The sequence below is a fragment of the Antennarius striatus genome, chromosome 17, assembly GCF_040054535.1.
Source record: "Antennarius striatus isolate MH-2024 chromosome 17, ASM4005453v1, whole genome shotgun sequence".
NCBI lineage: Eukaryota > Metazoa > Chordata > Actinopteri > Lophiiformes > Antennariidae > Antennarius > Antennarius striatus.
Genome location: NC_090792.1, coordinates 12,126,179 through 12,148,415, shown reverse-complemented (window position 1 = coordinate 12,148,415; position 22,237 = coordinate 12,126,179). Strand labels below are relative to the sequence as shown.

The 22,237-nt window shown below is 39.1% G+C and overlaps 2 protein-coding genes across 4 annotated transcripts in view; both read right to left on the bottom strand.

The window, feature by feature from the left end:
* kidins220a (kinase D-interacting substrate 220a) overlaps positions 1-12,100 on the bottom strand; it is a 40,636-nt gene extending 28,536 nt beyond the window's left edge. For all 3 annotated transcript variants that reach the window (XM_068338067.1, XM_068338068.1, XM_068338069.1), the window contains exons 1-18: positions 11,976-12,100; positions 8,077-8,225; positions 7,504-7,602; positions 6,724-6,822; positions 4,969-5,067; positions 4,451-4,549; positions 4,258-4,356; positions 3,580-3,777; positions 3,374-3,472; positions 2,948-3,046; positions 2,457-2,555; positions 2,184-2,361; positions 1,907-2,071; positions 1,640-1,819; positions 1,382-1,547; positions 1,131-1,282; positions 747-847; positions 463-648 (exon numbers count right to left, since the gene is read on the bottom strand). In XM_068338067.1, the coding sequence (XP_068194168.1) occupies positions 463-648; positions 747-847; positions 1,131-1,282; positions 1,382-1,547; positions 1,640-1,819; positions 1,907-2,071; positions 2,184-2,361; positions 2,457-2,555; positions 2,948-3,046; positions 3,374-3,472; positions 3,580-3,777; positions 4,258-4,356; positions 4,451-4,549; positions 4,969-5,067; positions 6,724-6,822; positions 7,504-7,602; positions 8,077-8,208 (2,250 nt within the window). In that variant the 5' untranslated portion in view covers positions 8,209-8,225; positions 11,976-12,100. The remainder of the gene's footprint in view (positions 1-462; positions 649-746; positions 848-1,130; positions 1,283-1,381; positions 1,548-1,639; positions 1,820-1,906; positions 2,072-2,183; positions 2,362-2,456; positions 2,556-2,947; positions 3,047-3,373; positions 3,473-3,579; positions 3,778-4,257; positions 4,357-4,450; positions 4,550-4,968; positions 5,068-6,723; positions 6,823-7,503; positions 7,603-8,076; positions 8,226-11,975) is intronic.
* Positions 12,101-12,816: 716 nt separating this feature from the next.
* mboat2a (membrane bound O-acyltransferase domain containing 2a) overlaps positions 12,817-22,237 on the bottom strand; it is a 34,311-nt gene continuing 24,890 nt past the window's right edge. The window contains exons 6-13 of the mRNA XM_068338070.1: positions 21,374-21,428; positions 18,927-19,113; positions 18,362-18,554; positions 17,865-17,968; positions 17,703-17,767; positions 17,118-17,250; positions 16,211-16,362; positions 12,817-15,110 (exon numbers count right to left, since the gene is read on the bottom strand). Coding sequence (XP_068194171.1) covers positions 14,918-15,110; positions 16,211-16,362; positions 17,118-17,250; positions 17,703-17,767; positions 17,865-17,968; positions 18,362-18,554; positions 18,927-19,113; positions 21,374-21,428 — 1,082 coding nt within the window. The 3' untranslated portion in view covers positions 12,817-14,917. The remainder of the gene's footprint in view (positions 15,111-16,210; positions 16,363-17,117; positions 17,251-17,702; positions 17,768-17,864; positions 17,969-18,361; positions 18,555-18,926; positions 19,114-21,373; positions 21,429-22,237) is intronic.

Below are 22,237 nucleotides of genomic sequence, written 5' to 3'. Positions count from 1 at the left end.
AACTTCCCTTTGATCTAACAGCCTATTTCTCCAAAGCCTACACTGGAGAAATAGGCTAGACTGTCTATTAAAAAAAACCCCACACAAGATCTCATCTTTAGAACTTTTTCGAAAACACAAACCTCCCCCAGGCCAGGTTACCTGGGAGAGGGTTAAAAAAAGGCCTCGAGTTTGGTTGGGCGACATAAATTATATCGCATGTCTATTGCAAAGACTCCCAACTGAAATTTTACTTAGCCTTTTTTGTGGTGGAAAATTGTAGACGTCACATTTCTTCATCTTTACAATAAGTACTCCTTACAATACTTTTAAAAATATATGTTAAAGTTTTAATCCTACACAGACATTTGCATTACATTTCAAGGTTAAAGTTTTAAAGTATCAATATCAGTTTCATAATCATCAAGATCAAAGATTTCCACTCATTCATAGTAAAACAGTATGTCGAGTGCTTGAATCCACCTTCATAAATCCTTCACTCTTGAGTTTATGCAGGTTGTTGGCAGCGTTGTGAAGCCGTTTCCTCTGAGAGTTGAGAACAGAGTCAGCCACCTGCCACCAGGTCCTACAGTTGAGCAATAAGGCCAGGCCAACCACACTGGCCATGGCAATCAGCACTGCATTAACTGTTAAGTTGTCAGGGTCCACCTGAGAAATAAAAGCATTGAAAATGATTAGTAACGGGCTCAGGGACTAATTGTCTTTATATTTAAATCTGGATTCCACAGTTCATTACTCGCACACACCTTAAAGATGGCCAGAAGGGCCATACCGGTGATTAGGCACCCCAGTGTCACGGCAAACAGGATGAAGGAGGGAATGCAACACGTTTTCTTCCACTTCTTACCTGGGTTTGAGAGGAAGATATAAGTGAAGAAATAATGAAAAAGAAAAAGGAAGAAGAAAAAGAAAAAAGAACAAGAAGAATAAGGAGAAGAAGAAATAGAGACACCTAAAAATTATAATCAATTGTGCTTTTAAGAGTCTCATTCTATTTTTCAGCCATTTTCCAATGATGATGCAAATTTATGTGTGTAACAATAAGATTCTTGTTAATCCAACCAACAAGACTGAGTTTGACTATTAGTATCAGCTGAAAGGTCATTCAGTGCTCTCTAAAGTGACATCACCTTGGACTCCACTGCTCTTGAAAACCCTGAAAAGTCTGGCAGCCATGAATCCAAACTCCCTCTCACAGGCATCAGAGAGTGTGGCAATCATTTCAGCCATGGAAGTCTCTCCCCCAATGCTGGACAGACGGTTATAATCTGTGAACAAAAACCTGTATGGCAAAGAAAAGTTAACCATTGGTTTACTCAAATACATATCAAACTGCAGGAGTGTGTGTGTGTGTGTGTGTGTGTGTGTGTCTATCACCCACCTCACAGGTAGTGCGCGGGTGGTCTGTTCAGGGAGTTCAGGAGGGTTGACAAACATCAGTTTGAGCAGCAGCTCCAGGTAAATAACCTGACGAGCCAGACGTGTGCTGATGACCCACGCCCAGTTCCAGTTCTCCCTCTCACGTCGACTTCCAAAGTACACCAATACTGAGGACAGTAAAATTATTAATAATTAGGTATTTTCTGTTTCATTTATTTAAACTTCCAATTTGTGGTTTGCGGTAGATTCATTTTCACACCGAAAAATATGTAGAGCAGTGCTAGGAGGCTGAGGGAAACGGATATTGCCAGCTTGGGATCCACAGTGAAGCCGAGAACAACGGCCACCGAACTGCACAGGAGCAGGGTGAGGAAGACGACCAGCCAAGAGAACTGGAACAATGGCTCTATTTGCTGACCTGCAAACGTCTTCATCTCATCTGTGGCACAAAATGAAGGGAATGACAGTCAAAACAGAATCTCATGACAGATATTTTACGTAAGTGAGATGCCATGATTTGACTTACCCTCCAGCTTCTTGAGGAGGAAAGACTTGCCGCTGCCCCACTGGGCGTACAGTCCAACACAGATAGGTGGCTGCATGGTGGGCTCACTAAGGATGTCTGCTAGAGCACTGCTATACAGGTCATAGCCCAACATGTCTCCATCTGACTCAGAGGGGGAGAGGTGCTCTGAAAGAGAAGGGGGGGAAAGATAAACAGTGTAAAAGAAAACCAAAGAGAGCAAAGTAGAAGTAAAGTTTAATCTTTTTGGGGTATGAGCTTTTTTAGAAATGGGTCATACTGGCTCCAAATATTTGTGTAAGGATGCTTTTCTGGTGGGTGCAGTCAATGTTGTACGGCGTCTCTCCAGCTTTATTGGGCCGGTACAGCAGGCGGCCATCTTTAGGGTTCCTCAACAGCAGCTCAGCCAACTTTCGGCTTCGCCCTCGAATGGCGATATGGAGTGGTGTGTCTCCCTTCTAAGTGGGGAAAAAACAAGGAACTTTAAATCCATTCAGCCATAATAAATAATACTTGAAACATGCGCAGTTTGCAAGTGTGTTGTTTAAATTACCTTGTCCAGTGCAGACACCTTTGCTCCTTTGTCCAGCAGCAGTTCCACTATCTCTATGTTCCTCATCTTTGTAGCTTTGATGAGTGGCGTCTCTCCCTCCTCCAATATAAACATGAATTTTCAGTTAGCAACACTCTGAAATGTCTCTCAAGGACTAAAATCACACACTGGATCATAAAAGTCCAGCTAATATAAACAACACATATGAAAACAACACCACTGTGAAAACAGAAATGTTTTTTTGTACATATGGTACTTGTAGCTTTGTAGGTAGGATCTGGAGTTTCACATGTTTTTTCACAAGCAACAAATTTATATTGATATTTCTGTTTATATTATATTATACACTTTTCCTATTTATAATAGTGAAGAGGATATTTTATTTTTTTTTAGAAAACAAGAGGACTAAAGGGAATTACACCATACAACTAAAGATCAGACAGCTTTTGTTCTTTACTTCTTCACTACAGTGCATTGCATTTCAGCAGTACCTTAGTGCAGCTCTCAGTGTCGGGGTTACACTGGAGAATGTCTCTGACCATGGTAGCGTTGCCTTTCTCCACTGCCCAGTAGAGGGCAGTCTTTCCATCCTAACGCAAAAAAAGAAGAGGCAAAAAACTGATACAGTATTAAGAAAATGAAGTTTCAGAAATACAAACAGGAGTTCATACAGACTAATGTGCACGGTTGAGAATGGATTGTATGTGTGCATAGTACATGCATACCATGTAGCAAAACTCATAGGACATGTTGACGTGTGTTTTTATTGCATTAATACTTATTTGTGTATGTTCATCTAAGTGTTAACAATAGAGTACCTTTCAGGTAAGAAACAAAACCTAGAGAACACAAAAAGGCCTCCTGCTGTCTTTCAAACATTGACAAGGCTGCAAAACAGCTGGAGATGAGTTTCCTACCTGGCCCCTGACGTCAATATCTGCATATTTGTTCAGCAGAGCTCGGACAATCTCCACATGACCTCCTCTCACTGCTCCTATCAGCATTGTTTCCCCACCCTGAACAAGATAATAAAAACAAAGAAAAGTAGACAAATGTGAGTTGTTTTTCCATTCACACCGTATTACATATCAGTCATTCTTCTGTATCCTCTCGCAGGACTCACCCTGTCTGGGATATTGACGTAAGTGCCGGCATCCAACAGGTCCTGAACAATCTCAGTGTGTCCCTCCTTAGCAGCAATGGCCAGAGCTGTGCTGCCATCTTTGTCAGTCATGTTAACATTGGGGTTCCTCTTCAGCAGTTCCTTAACTACCTCTGTATAGCCACCTTTAACTGCCACAATTAAAGCAGTCATTGAGTTCTGAAACAAAACGGGGAAAAAACTAATTCCTTTTAATAACTGTTTTCCTCTTGTGGAAATTTTTGGTTGGTGTTCAATTTGTTTAAAGTACAATCATGAACAACTGACTATTTACAAATGTCAACAGCACATTAAGATTCAACAAAAAATATCATAAATATAAATCTTTTAACTATCAAATTTTATGTTTATAATTACTGTATATGAAATTACAAAAATATTGTTTATTCAATAATTATGTAAGCAACAATTATGAACTGTAGTTCTAATTAATCGTGACTTGACAAGTTTTCAAACCAATCTAGCGATCATGTACACAGCTGCAAACACATGCACTGTCTTGTGTTTAGAAAGGCTCATGAGTCTTGTTGAAGTCAAAACGTAAAATGTTTAGACGTTAATGTGAGAGTATCAGGTCTCTTTTGAAAATTATGGTTTTGTATTTATCAACCATTTGCAGGAAATGCACCACTAGCTCACCGCTCCTTCCTGATCCACATCTGCTCCATTTGCCAGTAGATGCATCACACTGTCATAGTGGCCTTTCCTGGCTGCCCAAATCAGGGGAGTGGTGCCATACTGCCACAAAGATGAAAAGTAAAAAATCAAAATAAGAGAGACAAAGGAGTAATCTTTTGAGCTCATACCACAGCACCTTTCGGTATGTAGTTACCTTGTCTGAGCAGTTGACCTTGGCTCCGTGCTGCAGCAAGAGACGAACAATCTCAGCATGGCCTCGACCTGCCGCCCAGATAATGGGGTAGACGCTGTACTGCAGAGGCATAGGACACTAATGATCAGTGTCAGGTCTGTGGTTGTGCTAACAGCAACACCGTGCATGACGACTGAGACAGCAGATTATGGGGAGGCATCAGACAGGCATCAGGTGAAAAAACGGGCTTGTGGGTACACCAATTTCTGTTACTCTGAAGTTTACTGACAATAAATGTTCATCTGTTTACATTTACATTGAGCAATGAGATTGAAACCTAACACATGTCATCACTTTCTTTACAATAACAAAAAACAGCACCATTCAGGAACGGTTTTCTGAGATTCAATTTAACCAAAATGGTAGAAACTCCAAAATTTCATATATTATACATGTGGCTATTGTCATTGCAGGTTTCAATAATGGTATAGATAAATAAAACCAGTCAGGCTATGCCACACAGTTTCTAGTCTCAGTACCTGGCCAGTGATGTTGGGGTTAGCTCCTTTTTCCAAGAGCAGCTCGGCCACATCTGTACGACCTTTATAAGCTGCCCACATGAGGGCAGTCCATCCTCCCTGAGGAAACAGACACAGATCAGAGCTGCATTAAAATAAAAAATACTTGTGCAGGAATGATAAGAGTAGAATGTTTTATGACTGCAAAACACTCTAAATGTAGAAATACACCAAGTGTATATAATATTCTGGGTAATTAATTTGTGCACTATGTATAATTTTATACTAATGATAACAATGTGTATGGGAAAAAGATTTTTTTTGCAGGATAAGTTTTGCAGTTGTGGTTAAAAAATGCACTATTTAAAGATAGTGTTACACTCTTTCCAGTGGGTGAACAGTATCACACACTGTGGTTTATTATAATCCCACTGTGATGACTGGCTGGGATCTGTCCGGTGCTGCTTAGACATGTCCTGCACAGCACTGAGACAGTTTACTCGCTGAGTCACTTCCAGAAAGTCAAAAACGAAGAGGATTAAAACAACTTCAAATGTCCTGTCATACATCATAAAATAGTAAATGGAAAAAAGTGTCGTTACACAAATCTAACGCATCATTTTCTCCCCACATCGAGAGTTGTTGCTCATCAGTTTGACATTACAGTAATGGAATTTCTGGCTGCTGGACATAAACCTCTAAAGCTGAGATATCTAAAACAAATAATACAGAGTATGTTTGGCTCCAAGTAATAAATGTATATCTCTGCCGCCAATATTCTATACATGAATATACAGGTTAGCAGACACAGCAAGACTACAGACAGTTTGTCCAGATCCAGATCCCAAAACGAAATTAAATCCCTGCCCGATGCAGATACAACCAGTTTGCAGTAAATAGGATTACAACTAATGGGAAGCCATTACACATACAGTAATGTAATTCTTTCTGTTCCTTTCAAGGATAATGGATTATTCCAAGCAACCAGCCTATAGACTGTGTTTTGTAAAACTTTTAATAACCATACAGTCAAGGTATCAATACCTAATTTTTTTTAAAAGTTTCACAATAAGACTCAAATTATAGCTCATTTAAACAGGTGTTCATCAAACTGAAGTTTTACTCTAATGTTTTCAGCAGAAGTTTGACACATAGTGCAATTTGTCCATGTTGTTTAGCCATTTCATATTTCTGCTTCAAACATGAATAGTGAAGAAAGCAGATGACAAAATGCATGAGCGGCAGCAAGAATATGATATGAAACAAAGGCAACATATTCTCACTCTGGATCTGCTTGACAAAAATTGCACATATGTTGACACTTTGGTTGTATTTGAGCATCAAAACCCATTTGTTAAATTCACTCATCAGATACCACTGACAGAATGGCAGTGCCATTACATGCCTTATTCTGCCGAGTGGCTCATCACGACAATGACACTTCTATCCAACCACCTCGCACTCTTGATACTCCTGCACTAGACGGACACTTCCAAATTTGACACAACACAAAAAAATGTATACTTATAAATGAAGAATCACATCATGCTGCTGTGCTTGACTTAATGGAAGAGAGAACGATCTGAATCCAAGCATGCTGCAATTACATCTCATTTACTAAGTCTTGATAGATAACTGCATGGCCTTTCCAGACATCAGGCATAATCAGTAAATTACCGTTTTGGATAATGGAATGTTACAATTATGTTTGTAGTGCATTAAAGAGAAAAATAAATGTGAGTCGAATATTTGTAAATTCTGATTGTTTATTCTCACCATGTCTCGATGTTCCAGGTTAGCATTATTCTCCAGCAGTTCTCTCACCACCTCAATGTGTCCTTCCTTGGCTGCCGAAATCAAGGCCGTCCAGCAGTCCTACTCACACAGACAATGTTTTACTCTCGGAACCACCAACCCCAGCTGAACAGCTGTCCATCTGATCTCTGTGCTGGAACTTTAAAGGCACTGTACCTACCAGCTGGTCATACCAGGTGCTCATGGGAACACGGTGTCGCATGGATATAAATTAGTGTCAGAGAGTAAATGGTGAAAGACAACAGTGAGTAAAGTCTCTACTGCTTCTCCTGTCACCTTTTCTGTTAATGTGAGTGTGAGCTCAGGTTTTTGGTGTGCAGTTTGTAATGCCAGGTTTCACATACGTAAGGTGTTAATGAGAGGTGTAGTGTGTGAGCATGCAAGCGTGTGTCAAAATGGGAGGAGCAATATGCATGCGTGACTGTGTGCGTGTGTGGGGGGCCGTCTCCTGAAGAAACAGGGTGTTGGCCAGCGAGAGGATCCTGTGATTTAGTCAAAAGCGAGATGGCAAAAGTGTGTAATAACTCATCATTATGGCTCATAATAGCCATGACTAAGCCCAAGTGTGATGAGTTCAGCAGGATCGAACATCAAGGCCACTAGTTCAATGTGGTTCAAATGATTTCACTGTTTTGCCACCTGTGCTTCGACTCTTGTGCCGTCTCACACCATGTCAATTTGTGTGTGAGGGCATGTAATTAATATTAGGCACTTTGAGAGGTTGTGCGTGACCATACTTACAACATCGTCCAAGTTAACATTGGCTCCTCTCCTAATGAGCTCTTGTGCTATCTCCAAATTGCCCTGCTCTGCCGCCACCATCAGGGGAGTCTGTCCATTCTGGAACAAGGAGAGAGAGATGGAACAAAGACTGTGATACCAAATTTACCCCACCAACAAGAAAGTTAATTATATTTCTTTCTCAGCAACCCTCAGAGCTTTCCCTGGCAAGCAGTGATGTTATTTGATTATTTAACTATAATCCTGCAGTCCTAATGAAATGGTGTGGACATCCTGGCTTTCTACATGCCCCTCTAAACTCTCAATTTGTTCATAAAGGTATAACAAAGTCAGAGTGTGTTACCTCAGTTTTCTTTATTTTTAGTAAAGAAAACTAAAAACTTAAATGTTTGGTTATAACCACAAGAGTTTCTCATGGACACTGATAAAAAAAAACCCACAAGTAAAATAGAAAATAAGCACTGCATCTTCTTTTACAGTTTCAAAAGATTCTATTATCCCTTGTCTCACAAAATATTGATCACTGAGAGTGTCTCATTATTTCACATTCTATCTCACTAATGGATGACTTACGTCACTCCTACTGTCCACATCTTTAAACTTGTCCAAATGTGCCTTAATGGCAGCCAGGTTCTCCTCTTCTAAATATCCAAACAGACTCTGGACAGCCATGGAGGTCATCTTCAGGGAGGTGGTGGTATCCATGGCTAACTTCTACACCACTGTAGAGCAAGAGGACAGCTCAGAATACACAGAAGTTTAAAGACACCAGTGATATCTGTCTGCTTGCTCAACAAAACCTTGACATGCTACCAAAAGAGAGGCAGAATGGTTAAATGGAAGAAGGGAAGAGGGTGCAGTGGACCTTTGAAGTTACGAAATGGAATAAACAAGCATCATCCAAAAAGGAGCTCACACGCACAAACTCACCCATGTAAACAAAAAGAGACTGCAAACATCACAATAACAACAGAGGTTGTCAGACTTTGAAAACAGGGAAATTCTGCTGTGTTTGTCGCCATATATTTAATAAAGTGTCACCAATGTGGTTTGTTTGCATGTGTGCTCTTGCATGCACATTGGTTCAATGGATGTTTATGCCTCCACTATAAAATCTGAAGGCAGTTGATTGTACAAGCAGAAACACACACACACACACACACACACACACACACACACACACACACACACACACACACACACACACACACACACACACACACACACACACACACACACACACACACACACACACACACACACACACACACACACACACACACACACACACACACACACACACACACACACACACACACACACGATTTAAGTGTCTGTTTCAGCCAGATTGTATTAGTATGGATGGATTCAATAAGACAATGCGATAAGCCTGCTCATAACACAAGATCTAACAGGGGCACAGACTTCAGGTTTTGTTTGTTCAGTCTGTTTGCTTGTGCTGAAAACAGGAATTGAAATTTATCTGTTTAGTATAATAAATGCAGAGCAATCAGAGTGCTCCACATATAGAAATCCTCCTGTGTCTCACATGGCACTGAAGATAAACAAGACTTCAGACTTTGAGTCTTTGATCCCATTATCCTTTTGGACAATAGTGCACTCAACTGTGTGCTCTAATTATATCAAGACCCTTCTCATTTAGACCCTCTGCTACTGTCTTAAGTTGGACTTTGTGAAACCGTTGTGCACTGAAGAAGAGATACTTTTTACAAGTGCCTTCAAGTAAAACAGGTGCAGAATGCATGTATAACTGCTTTATATTCTTAAATAAATATCAGTAAAATGCAATTGCACAACTGCTGGCAAATAAATGCACACTGATTGCTTTAGGATATCATAAATAATTTAGTCCCACCATTTATAGGAATTTTAGAAACATGGACATAGATTAGCATAAAAATTGTAATTTTAACCACTCTAATGTTAAACAGTTTTACTGTAATCTCAAATGATGCTTCTCTACCTCTTTGGCTGTGAAAAAATATTTACTGTTCAATCTCAATGGTTTCTTGACTGCAAATGTATGATTCATCATCAGACAAAGAAATCCCCTTCAAACATCAAGCATTTATCAGTAGTAGTGACTCACCCAATCCATGAAAACCTCATCAATGATTCATGAATTTAGAGTCTTCCATTTTTGTCAGACCTACTTCCTGCCCACGGCAACACAACATTAATTAAACTAGCAAACATGCTGCTCAATATTTCAATGTGGTCTGTAAGACAAGCAGCTCACATTTGCTGTAGGTTATTACATGTTTAAATGTCACATGTGTTCTGGACTGAAAGTATACAAAGACTCAAAAACAGTCCTTTGGATCAATTAAGGACAACATTATTTTGTTTTGACTGAAGTCTAACACTGTTCCTCCAGTCAGGGATTGCCTGCCTGCAGTTATCCATATCACAGAACAGCAGAACACACAGTTCTAAATAGGAAAAGAATCTTTTGTTGAATATGAAGGCAAGAAGAGCCTGTTGACACACCCTCTTCAGCTTCTGTCTATAGGGACAATGGGTGGACAATAACAGCACACAGGAGCCAGTCAGTAAACATTTAGCTCTCTCTCTGTAGAGTAATGATCCGATGGGAGCTCACATGGAGCACTTGAACAAAACATATACACAAAACACATTTAAAACCAGCAGAGAAAGCAGACAAATAAAAATTACAAAATTCATTGATACAGATTAGAGAAGATGTTTACAGAGATACATGGTAAAACAAGTAAAATATTTAAGAGATGAACAGACAACCCCACTTACTCTGGATGAAGCTTATATTATTTTGGCTATTGAAATCAATCTTTATCCTTTGCTCACTCACACACAGTATCAACAAGCACTGGCTAATGCTCAGCATCCCCCTTTCAGAGCTGAATATTAGATGAGGGGGGCTGGCCTCCGCCCAGCTCTTCCCAACACAAAAGACACACATTAGATGCAACGGCTGGGCACCAACTGATAGACATAATGGAGAAGGACAATCACAGTTTTGGTGCTGTACTGGACAGATTATGACTCTTGAATGTATTTGATTGAGTCATCTCTTTACATGGAAACAGCAAACAAATCCAGAAACTGTAAGGTTATTTTAAAATATCTGATTCCTTTAAAAAATCCTTTAAGAAATCAGCCCAGATTCATGATATTTTAATTTTTAAGCCCTATTTAAGGGTAATGACATGTACCTTATTGGGAAGTTGTACTTATTTCAGAGTAGGCAGTGACTAACGATTGTTTAAAATAAAGACTGATCTCTCCATTCTATACCCAACCCCCAAAAAACCTTAGACATAATATGAAAAAAATAAATTGTAAAAACATACTGTACATCACAATTTCCCATTATATACTCCATGTGTTGTTTAATTTGTGTAAGCATCAAAAACACATGTAAAGATTAAAAAAATACATGTAAGGGACCTGCGACCACAGATTTTTTTTCTTTTAAGATTTTAACATACTTAAACAATCATCCAAGCAGGTCTGAAGGAAAGCACAAGTCCTCATACCTGTTAACGTCTAAAAAAAACCATGCTTTCAGGTATAATGGAATCTAAATCCTCACAACAAAACACACATTTACATTAGAGTCAGATATGGTACATCGTTTCTGTAATTTCTGGCTACTTGATTTTATTAAGAAAATAACACCACTGTCAACTACTGTGTGCTGCTCTGAATGAACTCAAACGTAAACTTGGGCAGCACTGGATAGGATCTCTATATTTAACCAGTCATCTCTTCGTGGCTTGTCATGTGGGTATGAAACTGCTGAGGATTTAATTTCCATGCACATACCAGTACCAGCTCCTAAGAACAGGTTTACGTAATCATCTGTCTGCAAATCTTAAATAAAAAACGCACAACAATATTTAAATAGTCATTGCCACGACTTTAGGCGGTTCTGATATTTTTCACAGGTCAAACATAACTGTTTGGACCAAATGTTTACATCCAGTACAGTCAAAGCAGCTGATGTTACAAACATAAAACCCAGACCGTGTCAACATGGTGATAAACATACTGTGTTAAGTGGTTTTCTTGTCTCAATTTGCAGTTACAAACATTTATAACAACAGCGTGTATTGCGCGGCAGCGGCTGACAGGCTGCACGGTAACGGGCTGTCAAGCGTCAACATCTGGATGACAAACGTCACACGAGTGGCTTCAAATTCAAGTGTATCTACGAAGTTAAGTTACTTTCTGCTGTTTCACGAACGCAGTTTGACACTGCAACTACATATAGAGTGAACTCTCGTGTTCTTCATACAAATCACCAGGAAGCCACGACCAAAAAAAAAAAACACTTAAGGCGAAACTCCCAGTGGCTAACAGGCTAACGGCGGCTAGCTCAGAGTGGAGAGCTGTCCAACTACCCCTGACTTGACGTGTTAATTTCTAAAAATTTAAAAAGTGCAACGCACAACATGCTGTCAACTTACATGTGCTCTGGTGATCTATAACCGGTTGTATATTTCTTCAAGTCAACAGAGACTAAAACTGCCGACGTCTAACGCCATAGTGTGACTTCTCTGCTTCTGTTTTTGACGTCAACCTGCTGCCCTGGTGCTACAGTAAAGTAGCTCCACCCCTTATCTGTGGTTACAGCGGAGCGTAGGATCGGTAACTCCTCCCTCATTGTGACGTCACCAGAAGGCCCCTTACCTGTCACCTGTTGACTGTCAAGATGTCTGTGTAGGTTCTGACTGTCAAGATTGCAATTAAGATATAGCTACAGCTGGGTAATAGAAATATAAACTAAAGAATGAAATATGATTATTTGTTTTCCTGGAAATTATACAATTTAAAATAAACTTAATCTAATATAATCCGACCCAACCAGCTATAAATGCCTCTGTTTATAATATACAGTAGTGTAAATCAATAAACAGTACTTAATTCTTCCAGGGATGGAATAATTTTGGGAAGTTTCTGAATTATTTTTTTCCTCAAAATATATTATATTGCACCTTGTCAGTAGCTTGTGGCAATATAATTACAAACTCAATGTTTAGTGAGTATATGATCAACCTACACAGACCACATCAGATCAAGTAATTGGCATGTTTGCATGTTAAATACATTACTGCGCTGTTCTGCACCACAATAAGGGGACACTGTTGTATTTCCCTATGCTGTCCTGGATTGAAAGTAAAAACATAACGATTTATGCTGGCATTTGATTTCGCCAGAAACAAAACAGGAAAATGTTTTTGCAAATGATCACTCTCCAAAGACATTTTTTTCAAACACTACATTAGTATTTAAAAATAATTTGTCTTTATTTTGCCACATAAATCAGAATTTTAATGTGCCGTCATACAAATCTTCAAATAAATTTCCCTCTGACACAAAAATAACCATATTACACAGGCACACATACAAACTACATGGACACATGCACACACATCCACACACACCAACACATACAAAGCGCCAACTGTGATTTGGCACTTTGGACATATGGAGCCGTTTGCATTGATCTGCTGGTTTGGATGGCCATGCAGTGCAATAATGACTATGTTTGTATAATGACATCCTTTTCCCTTATTTGGGTCACACACAGGACCCAGGCTACAAATATAATTCACGTGAGACCACATCAACATGTTCGATCACGTGAAATTTGGTACACACACAGTTATGGCAGGGATATGCAAATGTTACAAGAAACTAAGAGGTACATAGTTTAAGCTTTCACCTCTGCTGCTTTCATAATTTGCATGAGACAAATGCCAACTCAACTGAAATGAAATTTTTAGGAGAAAAACCCCCAAATCTTTTGTGTAAATTAATATATATATATCCTGTTCTTTTATATGGATAAAACTGTCTCTTTTCCTTGTGGAAACAACAAGGAGGTGCCATTTTCCAGTTTAAACCAATAAACTGTGTAAAGAAACAGAATCAATTCATGTGAGTGGACTGTAACCTTGATTATATCCAAGTCTTAAGGTGAGACATGGATACAAAAAACAAAAAACGTTTACACCATACAGTAAATGCACCTTGAAACATCCCTAATTCTAGCATAATTGCACACCATGTGAGATAAGACCATTTTCCACAACATGGGATCTTCCTCTTTGAATTGTGCACATAATGCTGTCATGTATATAAACTACAAAAAATAAGATTTCATCAGAGACAAATGCAAATTACACACATCATTTGTGTGCTTTTATGCACAGAGCAATAATAAAAGTGTTACATTTAACCAACCTCTAACTTTGATGATACAAATATAAATTGAACCAGTCTCCAGTGAATGTGGTTATCAGACAAGATTAGCTTTCGTGGGATTTAGAATCCAATTACATTTTTTTGTTCAACCTGTGTTTAACAGTGATATTAACAGCCCAATCATAAAATTATTTATTATGTAGTTTTGGAAACTTGTATTACAGAGACAAGACATTTGCACACAGAGGAAACCTGTTGGGTGAAAAACATGAACACGAAAACAAAGCCCTGAAACCCAAGTGAGATCATCTTAAAACAATTAAAATCAAAATCAAAACATGGTAAACTATGAAAGTCACATTTAGCTAATAAATTGTGTTCATCAACGAAGCAGCAGAAAACAAAAATTTAAAACAAGTAGAAGTCCATTTGGTAACTCTTGAGTGTTTTTATTTGTTTTACACTTCCTAATCGATGGAGACGGATGAATATGAATTCTACTTTGGGACTCTCTGTGTCAAGCAAAGTTAAATTAATCCCAGCAAAAGAAGCACTGAAAAAGGATTTTCAAGTAGCATTTTCACAAACATCTAAATACAAAACATGTAAAATGTGGATTCTTCTCCCAAAAAGAATTTTATTTTAAAAAGACACTGAAATAAAAAAAAAACATTTTTAGGGATCCTAAGGCCTGTTTGAAATTGGCAGCTGATGATTAAGGTTATGTTTCTTTTACATGAACACGTTTTCCATTTCCCGTAGCAGAGGCTTGTGTCCAGACAATGACGAAAACCCTCAACATATTGACCTTTTGTTCAGTTCGTGTAACCTGACACCACAGCAGTGAAACTTCTCATGGCGTGCCGTCCAATTGTTATCTTTCAAGACAAGTACAAAGAGGGTTTAAGGCAGCTTGGGAGTCTTCATTTCCACTAATGTAAAATAACCTTTGTTAGTCATTAGTTTACACTGTGACCATTGTTACCTCCTGGTGTCATATTCTAGTGTATGATTGCTGTTATCCTTGCTACTGGAAGTTGTGACAGAACATTGATTCATGTTTTCTGTCTATTAGGATTTTCAGAGCATCAGATATTTGGTTCTTTGTCAGGAACGTTTCCCGCCACGCTCCAGAGCTTAGTAGTTTCTAGTTTTCAAGTCTTCCTGCTGCTGAAGGGACTGTGCACTGTTGTCCAGAGCTTCATGTGGCTTTGTCCTTCTGGTTGCAGTTGTTGTCTGTGCTGTTGTGGTCTGTCTGTTCCCGTAGGCCTTCCTTTTGTGGGCCGTCTTTCTGTGGACCGTCCACTTGCTCTTTGACCTGCCGGTGTCTTGATTTCACAGGCAGGACTATCACCACCAAGAGACAAAGGAGGTGAAAGCAGAAGTACCAGGTCCTGCAGAGAGACACCAAAGACAGACTCATGTCAACACATTCATTAGGACCAGTTGGAGAATAAAATTTAAAAATAAAGGAAATATGGAATGACAGTGTCACTCAGTTAGTCCATCTCACAAGTACTGGGTTATTTGGTGTTACATTTTTCTGCAGACAACCATTTAATATCCACAGAAAATGAAACCACAGAAGATAATCCTTTGATTACATCTTGATATTTACTAAAGCATTTTGAGGTTGAAATTTCCCAAAAATTATTTGATTAATGAACACAAAATTTGGCAGAAATCCTCAAGTCGACTTTGAATTTGTCCAGCATTCAACAAAAATCTGCAAGGCGTTGCACTAGTGCAACATTTAACTATAGACTCGAAGATTATTGTCTTGTCCTTCTATGAGCAATGACTGCATGCATAAAAATGCTTTGAGAAAGTCAGGGAAATAGAGACGAGCCTCAAACATGTATTAGTCATATATTACAAGATGAATTTAGAATAGGAAAACTACATAATGATCAAAAATAGGACATTCTTGTTGACAGAAAAATTATGTTTCTAACTAGACTCAATATAGGGAGCAGTCGGAACATCAGACAGGTCAGTTAGGCTTGTTATGCTCTTGACCTATGTGATGCACATGGATATACAGTATACATTATTCCACTTCTCCAACATCCCCGACGCTGTAATGAGTCCGTTTTATTTTAGCCATTTAGTAGCTATGTGCTGATTTAATGGCAATCCTCATCTGGACGACACCGTCCATCGATGGGCCCTTATTCCAAAGCATCTGCAGCACAATGTTAAGGTCACACTTTTTATTTCACCCTCATCAATCTTTCCCCCATCATTTTCTCATTAAACTGTCCAGATAAGTGATAAAGCTTGACACGAGGGAACCAGCCAAATAAAAAAGTGTTCATTTCTAAAGGCAGCCAGTAAATTCATTAAGAACCTTAGTAAGACTTAGAATGGCAGAGACAAGAGTACTCCCTTTTGATCACTCATACCATTTGCTAATGGACTGCACAGTGTCAACAAAACAGCTCAGACAAATACTGTGTCACCAACAACACACATTTCAGTCAGATGGACGTACCTGTAGAATTTGAGTGACGGTCCTACAGCAAGCAGGACAAATGGCACCACAGTGTAGCTGATGGCGATCTGAGTGCATGCCCACGTGATGACATCATAGATGCATTTGTTCGAGTCAGAAATGAGGAAGTACGGTCTGATGTTGTGCCTCACCTAGAAAACCACAGTAATGTCCTTTGAGATTTCAGCATAAATTAATTGGTAAACTACAAATTGAATGCCACTACACTTGCAGAGCTTTACGATAAATTTAGATTGAACCACCACTGACCTACACACCCCACCCCCACCTCCACCACCCTAAATCTTTTTCTTTTTTGCTTTTCAGTCTCCTAGATGTTCAGAGAGATCTAAAAATGAATGTTACTCTTTAGCATTGGTCAGTAGTTCTAACTGGGTCACTGGCTGCGTTGTTATCTTTTACAAAACGTAGAGCCTGTCAAAACTCAACTCACTGAGCAGCCTTCAGTTAATGAACCCTTCATGACCTGAGCCGATTATCTGGAATTATGGTGTGAGTTTCCACATGTACCAGCACACCACTGTTTCTATATAAATACCTTCTTCTCTCCTTCATTCCCAAGAACAGAGCAAAGAGCTCTGGTTTAGCAGAGATTAGCGGTAAATGGTCTCACACTTACACATGAGGTATAAGTGGAACACTGCTTTATAATTAATGTCTTACTCTCTATTTTAGTTGTGTGTTTGCGGTCTGCCACAAATCTGAAGAGCTCTTTGACTTTTGTAAAATGATGGGAAAAAAATACATTTAACTCACTGGAAAAACTCCTATCACAACTGCAGGAATCATTCTATACAGTATGAAAGCAAGGTTGGTTCATTTTTTTTTCTTCTTCTGTGGATCCGGTTTTGTTAATGTTCTGTAAACACGGAAAGTGAGTACTTACTGCACGTGCAGCTGTAGTCATGACAGTACCGGTGAGGAAGGTCATGTAGTAGCCGGGGTACACTCCATGCCACATGGCCGACAACATGAAGGTCGCAGCAATGGGGTTGATAGTGCAGCGCTCATAGCACACCCTGGAAACAGAAAATGTAATCAAGCTATACTTGAGATAATATTCAGCTACATTATAAATGATTATGTAAGTCACAAGTGTTCATTTTCAGAATCAGAATACAATCATTTATGATGAATGAGTATTCTATAATCTGCGGCGCACTGGCGTTGCACCCGGAGTTTGCTATGCCTCACGCTCTAAGACAGCTGGGATAGGCTCCAGCTCTCTGTGACCCACTATGGCAGATAAAGCGATTTGGACGATGAATGAATGAGTATTCTATAATTAACGTTAAGCCAAATTTTGTGGTATTTTTGCTTCAGTCAAAAACAGTTAAAAGCAAAATGCCAGACTTGAGATATTCATCATGTATTTATGAGGATATTCCTGTGGACAATTTAAAATGAACACTTTTTGTCATGCAATTTGAGCAAAGTTAAGTATTACTACATGATTTTTTTTTTTTTTTACCTTTTGAGCCAAAGTGCTGTCTGGATATTCCAGTTATCTAGGAAACTCTTGAAACTGGTTGCAAACTGAGGCAGATGCAAATAAAATACTGTTAGACTACAGTAAAGAAGAGCTTTTATCTGGTTATATGCATGTATTATATAAATCATAAAAATGTCAAACCTCAATATCAAGAATTCTGAGATTTGATATCAAGTCCCACCGCGGAGAGCCATCTTTGTTGTATCCATTGAATCCTAATCCAGCAGCATTGTTGATAGCATCAGCTGCAGGAGAGTGTTGCAAATGTTTTGGAACAACAACAGAAAAAAGAAGCTCCACATCTTCAGAATGCATCCTTTTGTGACACAATGGGAGAAACCGATGCAATTTGACATCGGGGAAAAAATAGTTTTCACCACTAGATGTCAGTAGACATCAAAAATGCTGTGAAATACTGTCTTGTAAATTGTGAAATGTACTGAAATTGTAAAAACAGAAGGCAGACTGCTTAGACAGCCCAGTGAATTTATACCATATAGACAAGTTTTGCTTGAAATGTACTGACTTTCTATCGAGAATTAATTATACATTGTTCTATGGTCATCAGTGACAGAAAAAAATAGACTTTTTAATATGAGTTATATTTGATTTAAAAAATTCAGTCATCACCAACTCACCAAGTGTCCAGACAAAGTAGTACTTTGGTCTCAGAGCCAGCATGGCCAGGTAGAGATAAATAACCTGAAGGTAGAACGGTGTGGAGTTGACAAAGTCATCATCGATGGCGCGTTCCACTGGGAGCAGCTTGCACAGCGACAGGTAGATGGCCAATGATATGGCACATGTACAGAGCTTGGAGATAACATCATTCTTGTTGGAGGTCAGAGAGGAGGATGGGGTAAAAAGGAGCAAATTACACCAGATCATAATCATATTATAAGAGATGATACTTCACAAACTTGAAAGGTCAGCATGATTTATATTTAAAGTTGACTGAGTGTCTTTGTGTTGCAAATTCTGAACTGTAGGACAATTATTAATGTATTCAAAGTTTCACACATTAGCATTTGACATGTCAATTTCTCAATAGGTAACCAAACACATCATAATTTAACATGCATTCTTTAAAACAGATTTCAATCATAAAAACACACGTTATATTTTCATCTCGCATTATCACAGCTTCTCATTTAAGTACAAAAATTTTATGATGTGGACTAAGTGCTCAAATCTAGGTCGTACCTTGGGTGAAGGCTCACTCTGCTTGCACTTGCCGTTCTCCATGCCGTTGGCATTCTCCTGGTGGTGTGGCTGGAAGCTGGTACCTTTGATGAAGGCCATGTAGTCGTTGTATGAGCAGGTGGGGCCTGCCAGCATGCCCATGAAGTTACAGTTGTAGCTCAGGTACTCGAGCAAGCTGGGCATCCGCCTTCAGGGGAACAAAAGACAGACAGAACAGATATCAGGAAGGAATTAAAAGATAATTTCATGCTGTGCTATAATGTACTACCCTGTGAAATACATGCAAGAACAGCTACCAGAGAGAAACTAATATGGTCTAATCTACTAAACTACCCAAAGTGAGTCTGAATGCTTTGGCCAAACAGTTTGTCTCTTACCCTTATCTCTCTTCTTAATAATCTGTTGGGTAAGGTATCTAAACTGTAGTTTAGATAAAGTAGTTCTCACTCATAATGGCTGGCATAATGGCAAATGAAAGAAGGGTCTGTTAGCAAAAATATAGGAAACAATACCAATTACTTCATCATCTTCTCCTAATCGCAGCATTTCATATTATTATTGCAACTTAACTGCACTCCCATCTCCAAAAGAGACAGGAATCTGCTATTACAATAATGGAGGACGGGGCATTCCTCCAAAACGGATCAAATTAAATCAGTGTTCTCTGTTTGCGTGCGTCCTTTTTTTGACAGGGACACACGAGTGGGACGCAAATTTTAAATGCACTTCCATTCAAATAATATTCGCAATTTATCCATTTCTGCACAGCAACTCTGTGTGGAGTTTGTATGTTCTCCCCGAGTCTGCGTGGGTTCTCCTGCTTCCTCCAACCTCCAAAAACATGTGCTTCAGGTTAATTGGCCATTCCAAATTGACCATAGGGGTGAGTGTCTGTGTGACTGTTTATCTGTGTCTCTGTGTGGCTCAGCGGTGCACTGGCATCACACCCGGAGTTTCCACCGCCTCACGCCCTCAGTCAGCTGGGATTGGCTCCAGCTCCCCACGACAGCGAATGTAGCAGTTGTGACAATGAATGAATGAATGAATGATAAAATCGACCGTCTGCTCATTTTACACTCTGCAGTGAGAAAGTGATGAGTAAGTCTCACATTATTGCCATGTCTCCGAAAAAGAGGCAAAAGTTGGAGAAAACCCAAGTTACAATGAGTGCTTTCCCGAATAAAAAAACAATCAAAAGTTAATGAAAATAAAGAGACAGATGTTACTGTGGACAGTACGGAAGAGATGCAGAAGAAGCCGAGCGAAAACCAGCAAAAATCCGAACATCCGTACCTCAATGGACACGATTGTTTCCATGGGTGAGGCATGGCTAAATGTCAGCACCCAAGACAAAATGCAGCTTAGGAAAAATATGTGTGGAGAAGGCTTTGTCAGCTTGGTACAGTGTCCACAGGAGAACACAGTATATGAATTAAAGGCAAAGAAAACTATTGAGTGAAAAGCAAAAGGGAAAAAAACTGTATTACATCTTTATTTTTTTTAAATGTTTTTTTTTTTTTAAAGAATGACTAGCAGGCTTCAACATTAGATTCCTGTCTCTTTTGAATCAGAGAATCAGAGTCTTTATTTGTCATGCTGACACACGTTTTCACATATGACAGTATGAAATATGTCTCTGAAGGTCCCAGCAAGCCCGGTCGACAAATAAGATAAGTTAAGAAAAACAAGGGAAAAAAAGGGTTAAAAATGTAAGATAAATAAGAGAACAGAGAAAACGTTAAGAATGCTAGATATATAAAGTGTAAAGTGTACATTGTAAAGTGTCTGAACAGCAAAAATTTATTTACGATGCAGCAGCTTAAGTGTGTAGGTGCTCCATCTATTGCACCTGATGAAACACCATATTGCAGTAAATCCCCATGTGTCTGTGGTGACATAGGGGGCGTTGTGACGGTGGCTACAGAGCACCACAGGAGTTTGGAGATGGGATTGGAATTAAGTTGCAATAATAATGTGAAAGAATATGTCATTTTACTTTTTTTCTTTTTACTTAAACAGTTATGACATCACTATTAATAAAATCATTAAAATTAACAGTTTGTTTAGTTTTTATATTGTACTGTTGGCAAAACTCAATACATGCGTACCCTTCTACCGTATATTCTGTTATTACTTTGGGGATGCATAAACGTCATAATGGGATGCACAAATTTTTGTTGAAGTGCATCCCAGGGATGCACTACTTTCTTGAGGTAAAATGAAGTCTGAGAGATGCGTGGCTTTTCCAGGATACAAAGTGCCTAACAATGGCAGAGCGCTGTGGAGAGTGTAAAAATAATTTCTTCCCCAGAGACCGATAAAGCCTGGCAAAATAAGCAGCATAAAGTTTTTCAGTTCTAATTTTGAGACCATGCCAGTTTTTTCACTCAGGTTAATGGAATAATCCCATCCATCTGAAGCAGTGAAAACATACCTGGGCCACATACCTGATAGCTAGGTATTTCTGACTGGGGGTCAGCTGCACATCTGGCTTGGTCAAACCTTCAAGTAGACACGAGGAGAAATACATCTTAGAGATACATTCGTGCATAAGAACGTGTTAAAAGAAATGTCACATTACACAACATCCTGTGTTGATGCTACATTTGCTCTAAATGGAAAATCATCAAGTTGCACTTTGGCCTTCCATCATATTGAATGTTATTAATGGCCTGGTGTGTTATTTGGACTAAATATCTGAGTGTATTTGCAGTGTGTAATTTGTTAAGACCCACAGCAATGCAGCTCATTAGAATGGATGCTCACAGAGCTTTGGCATCATGGGACATACACATGGTGGAGCGCACAACTCATCTGACAAGGCTACGTCTGGTTAAATTCTTCTTCACCACTGGCCGCAATTACATCTCTGATCTAGTTAAATAAATTAAAAGACGAACTGTAAAGTGGCTTCAGTTTGCCTTTAGTAACTCTTAAGTGCTGGACTATCAAGCATCTTATGCTAATACACTGTGCAGTGTGTGTGTGTGTGTGTGTGTGTGTGTGTGTGTGTGTGTGTGTGTGTGTGTATGACAGTAGGTATCAGGGTGTGAAAGTTCTCTTAGGATGGGGATTACAGACTGTTTCTCATTAGACCCACAGTTGCGAGGAGAATCATTGATCTGAGGTGAATTTAAAATACCACACTAACACAAACCTCAAACACGCGTGCATCCACCAACACACAGACTGTTGTGAGCCTGCTGAACACCAGGAGGAGGAGTGGGAGTTGAAAAGCTGTCAGTGACTTTCATCAACGCCTCAACCTCTAAACCCCACAGATACTCTAACACAAGGATTTATTTTACCTC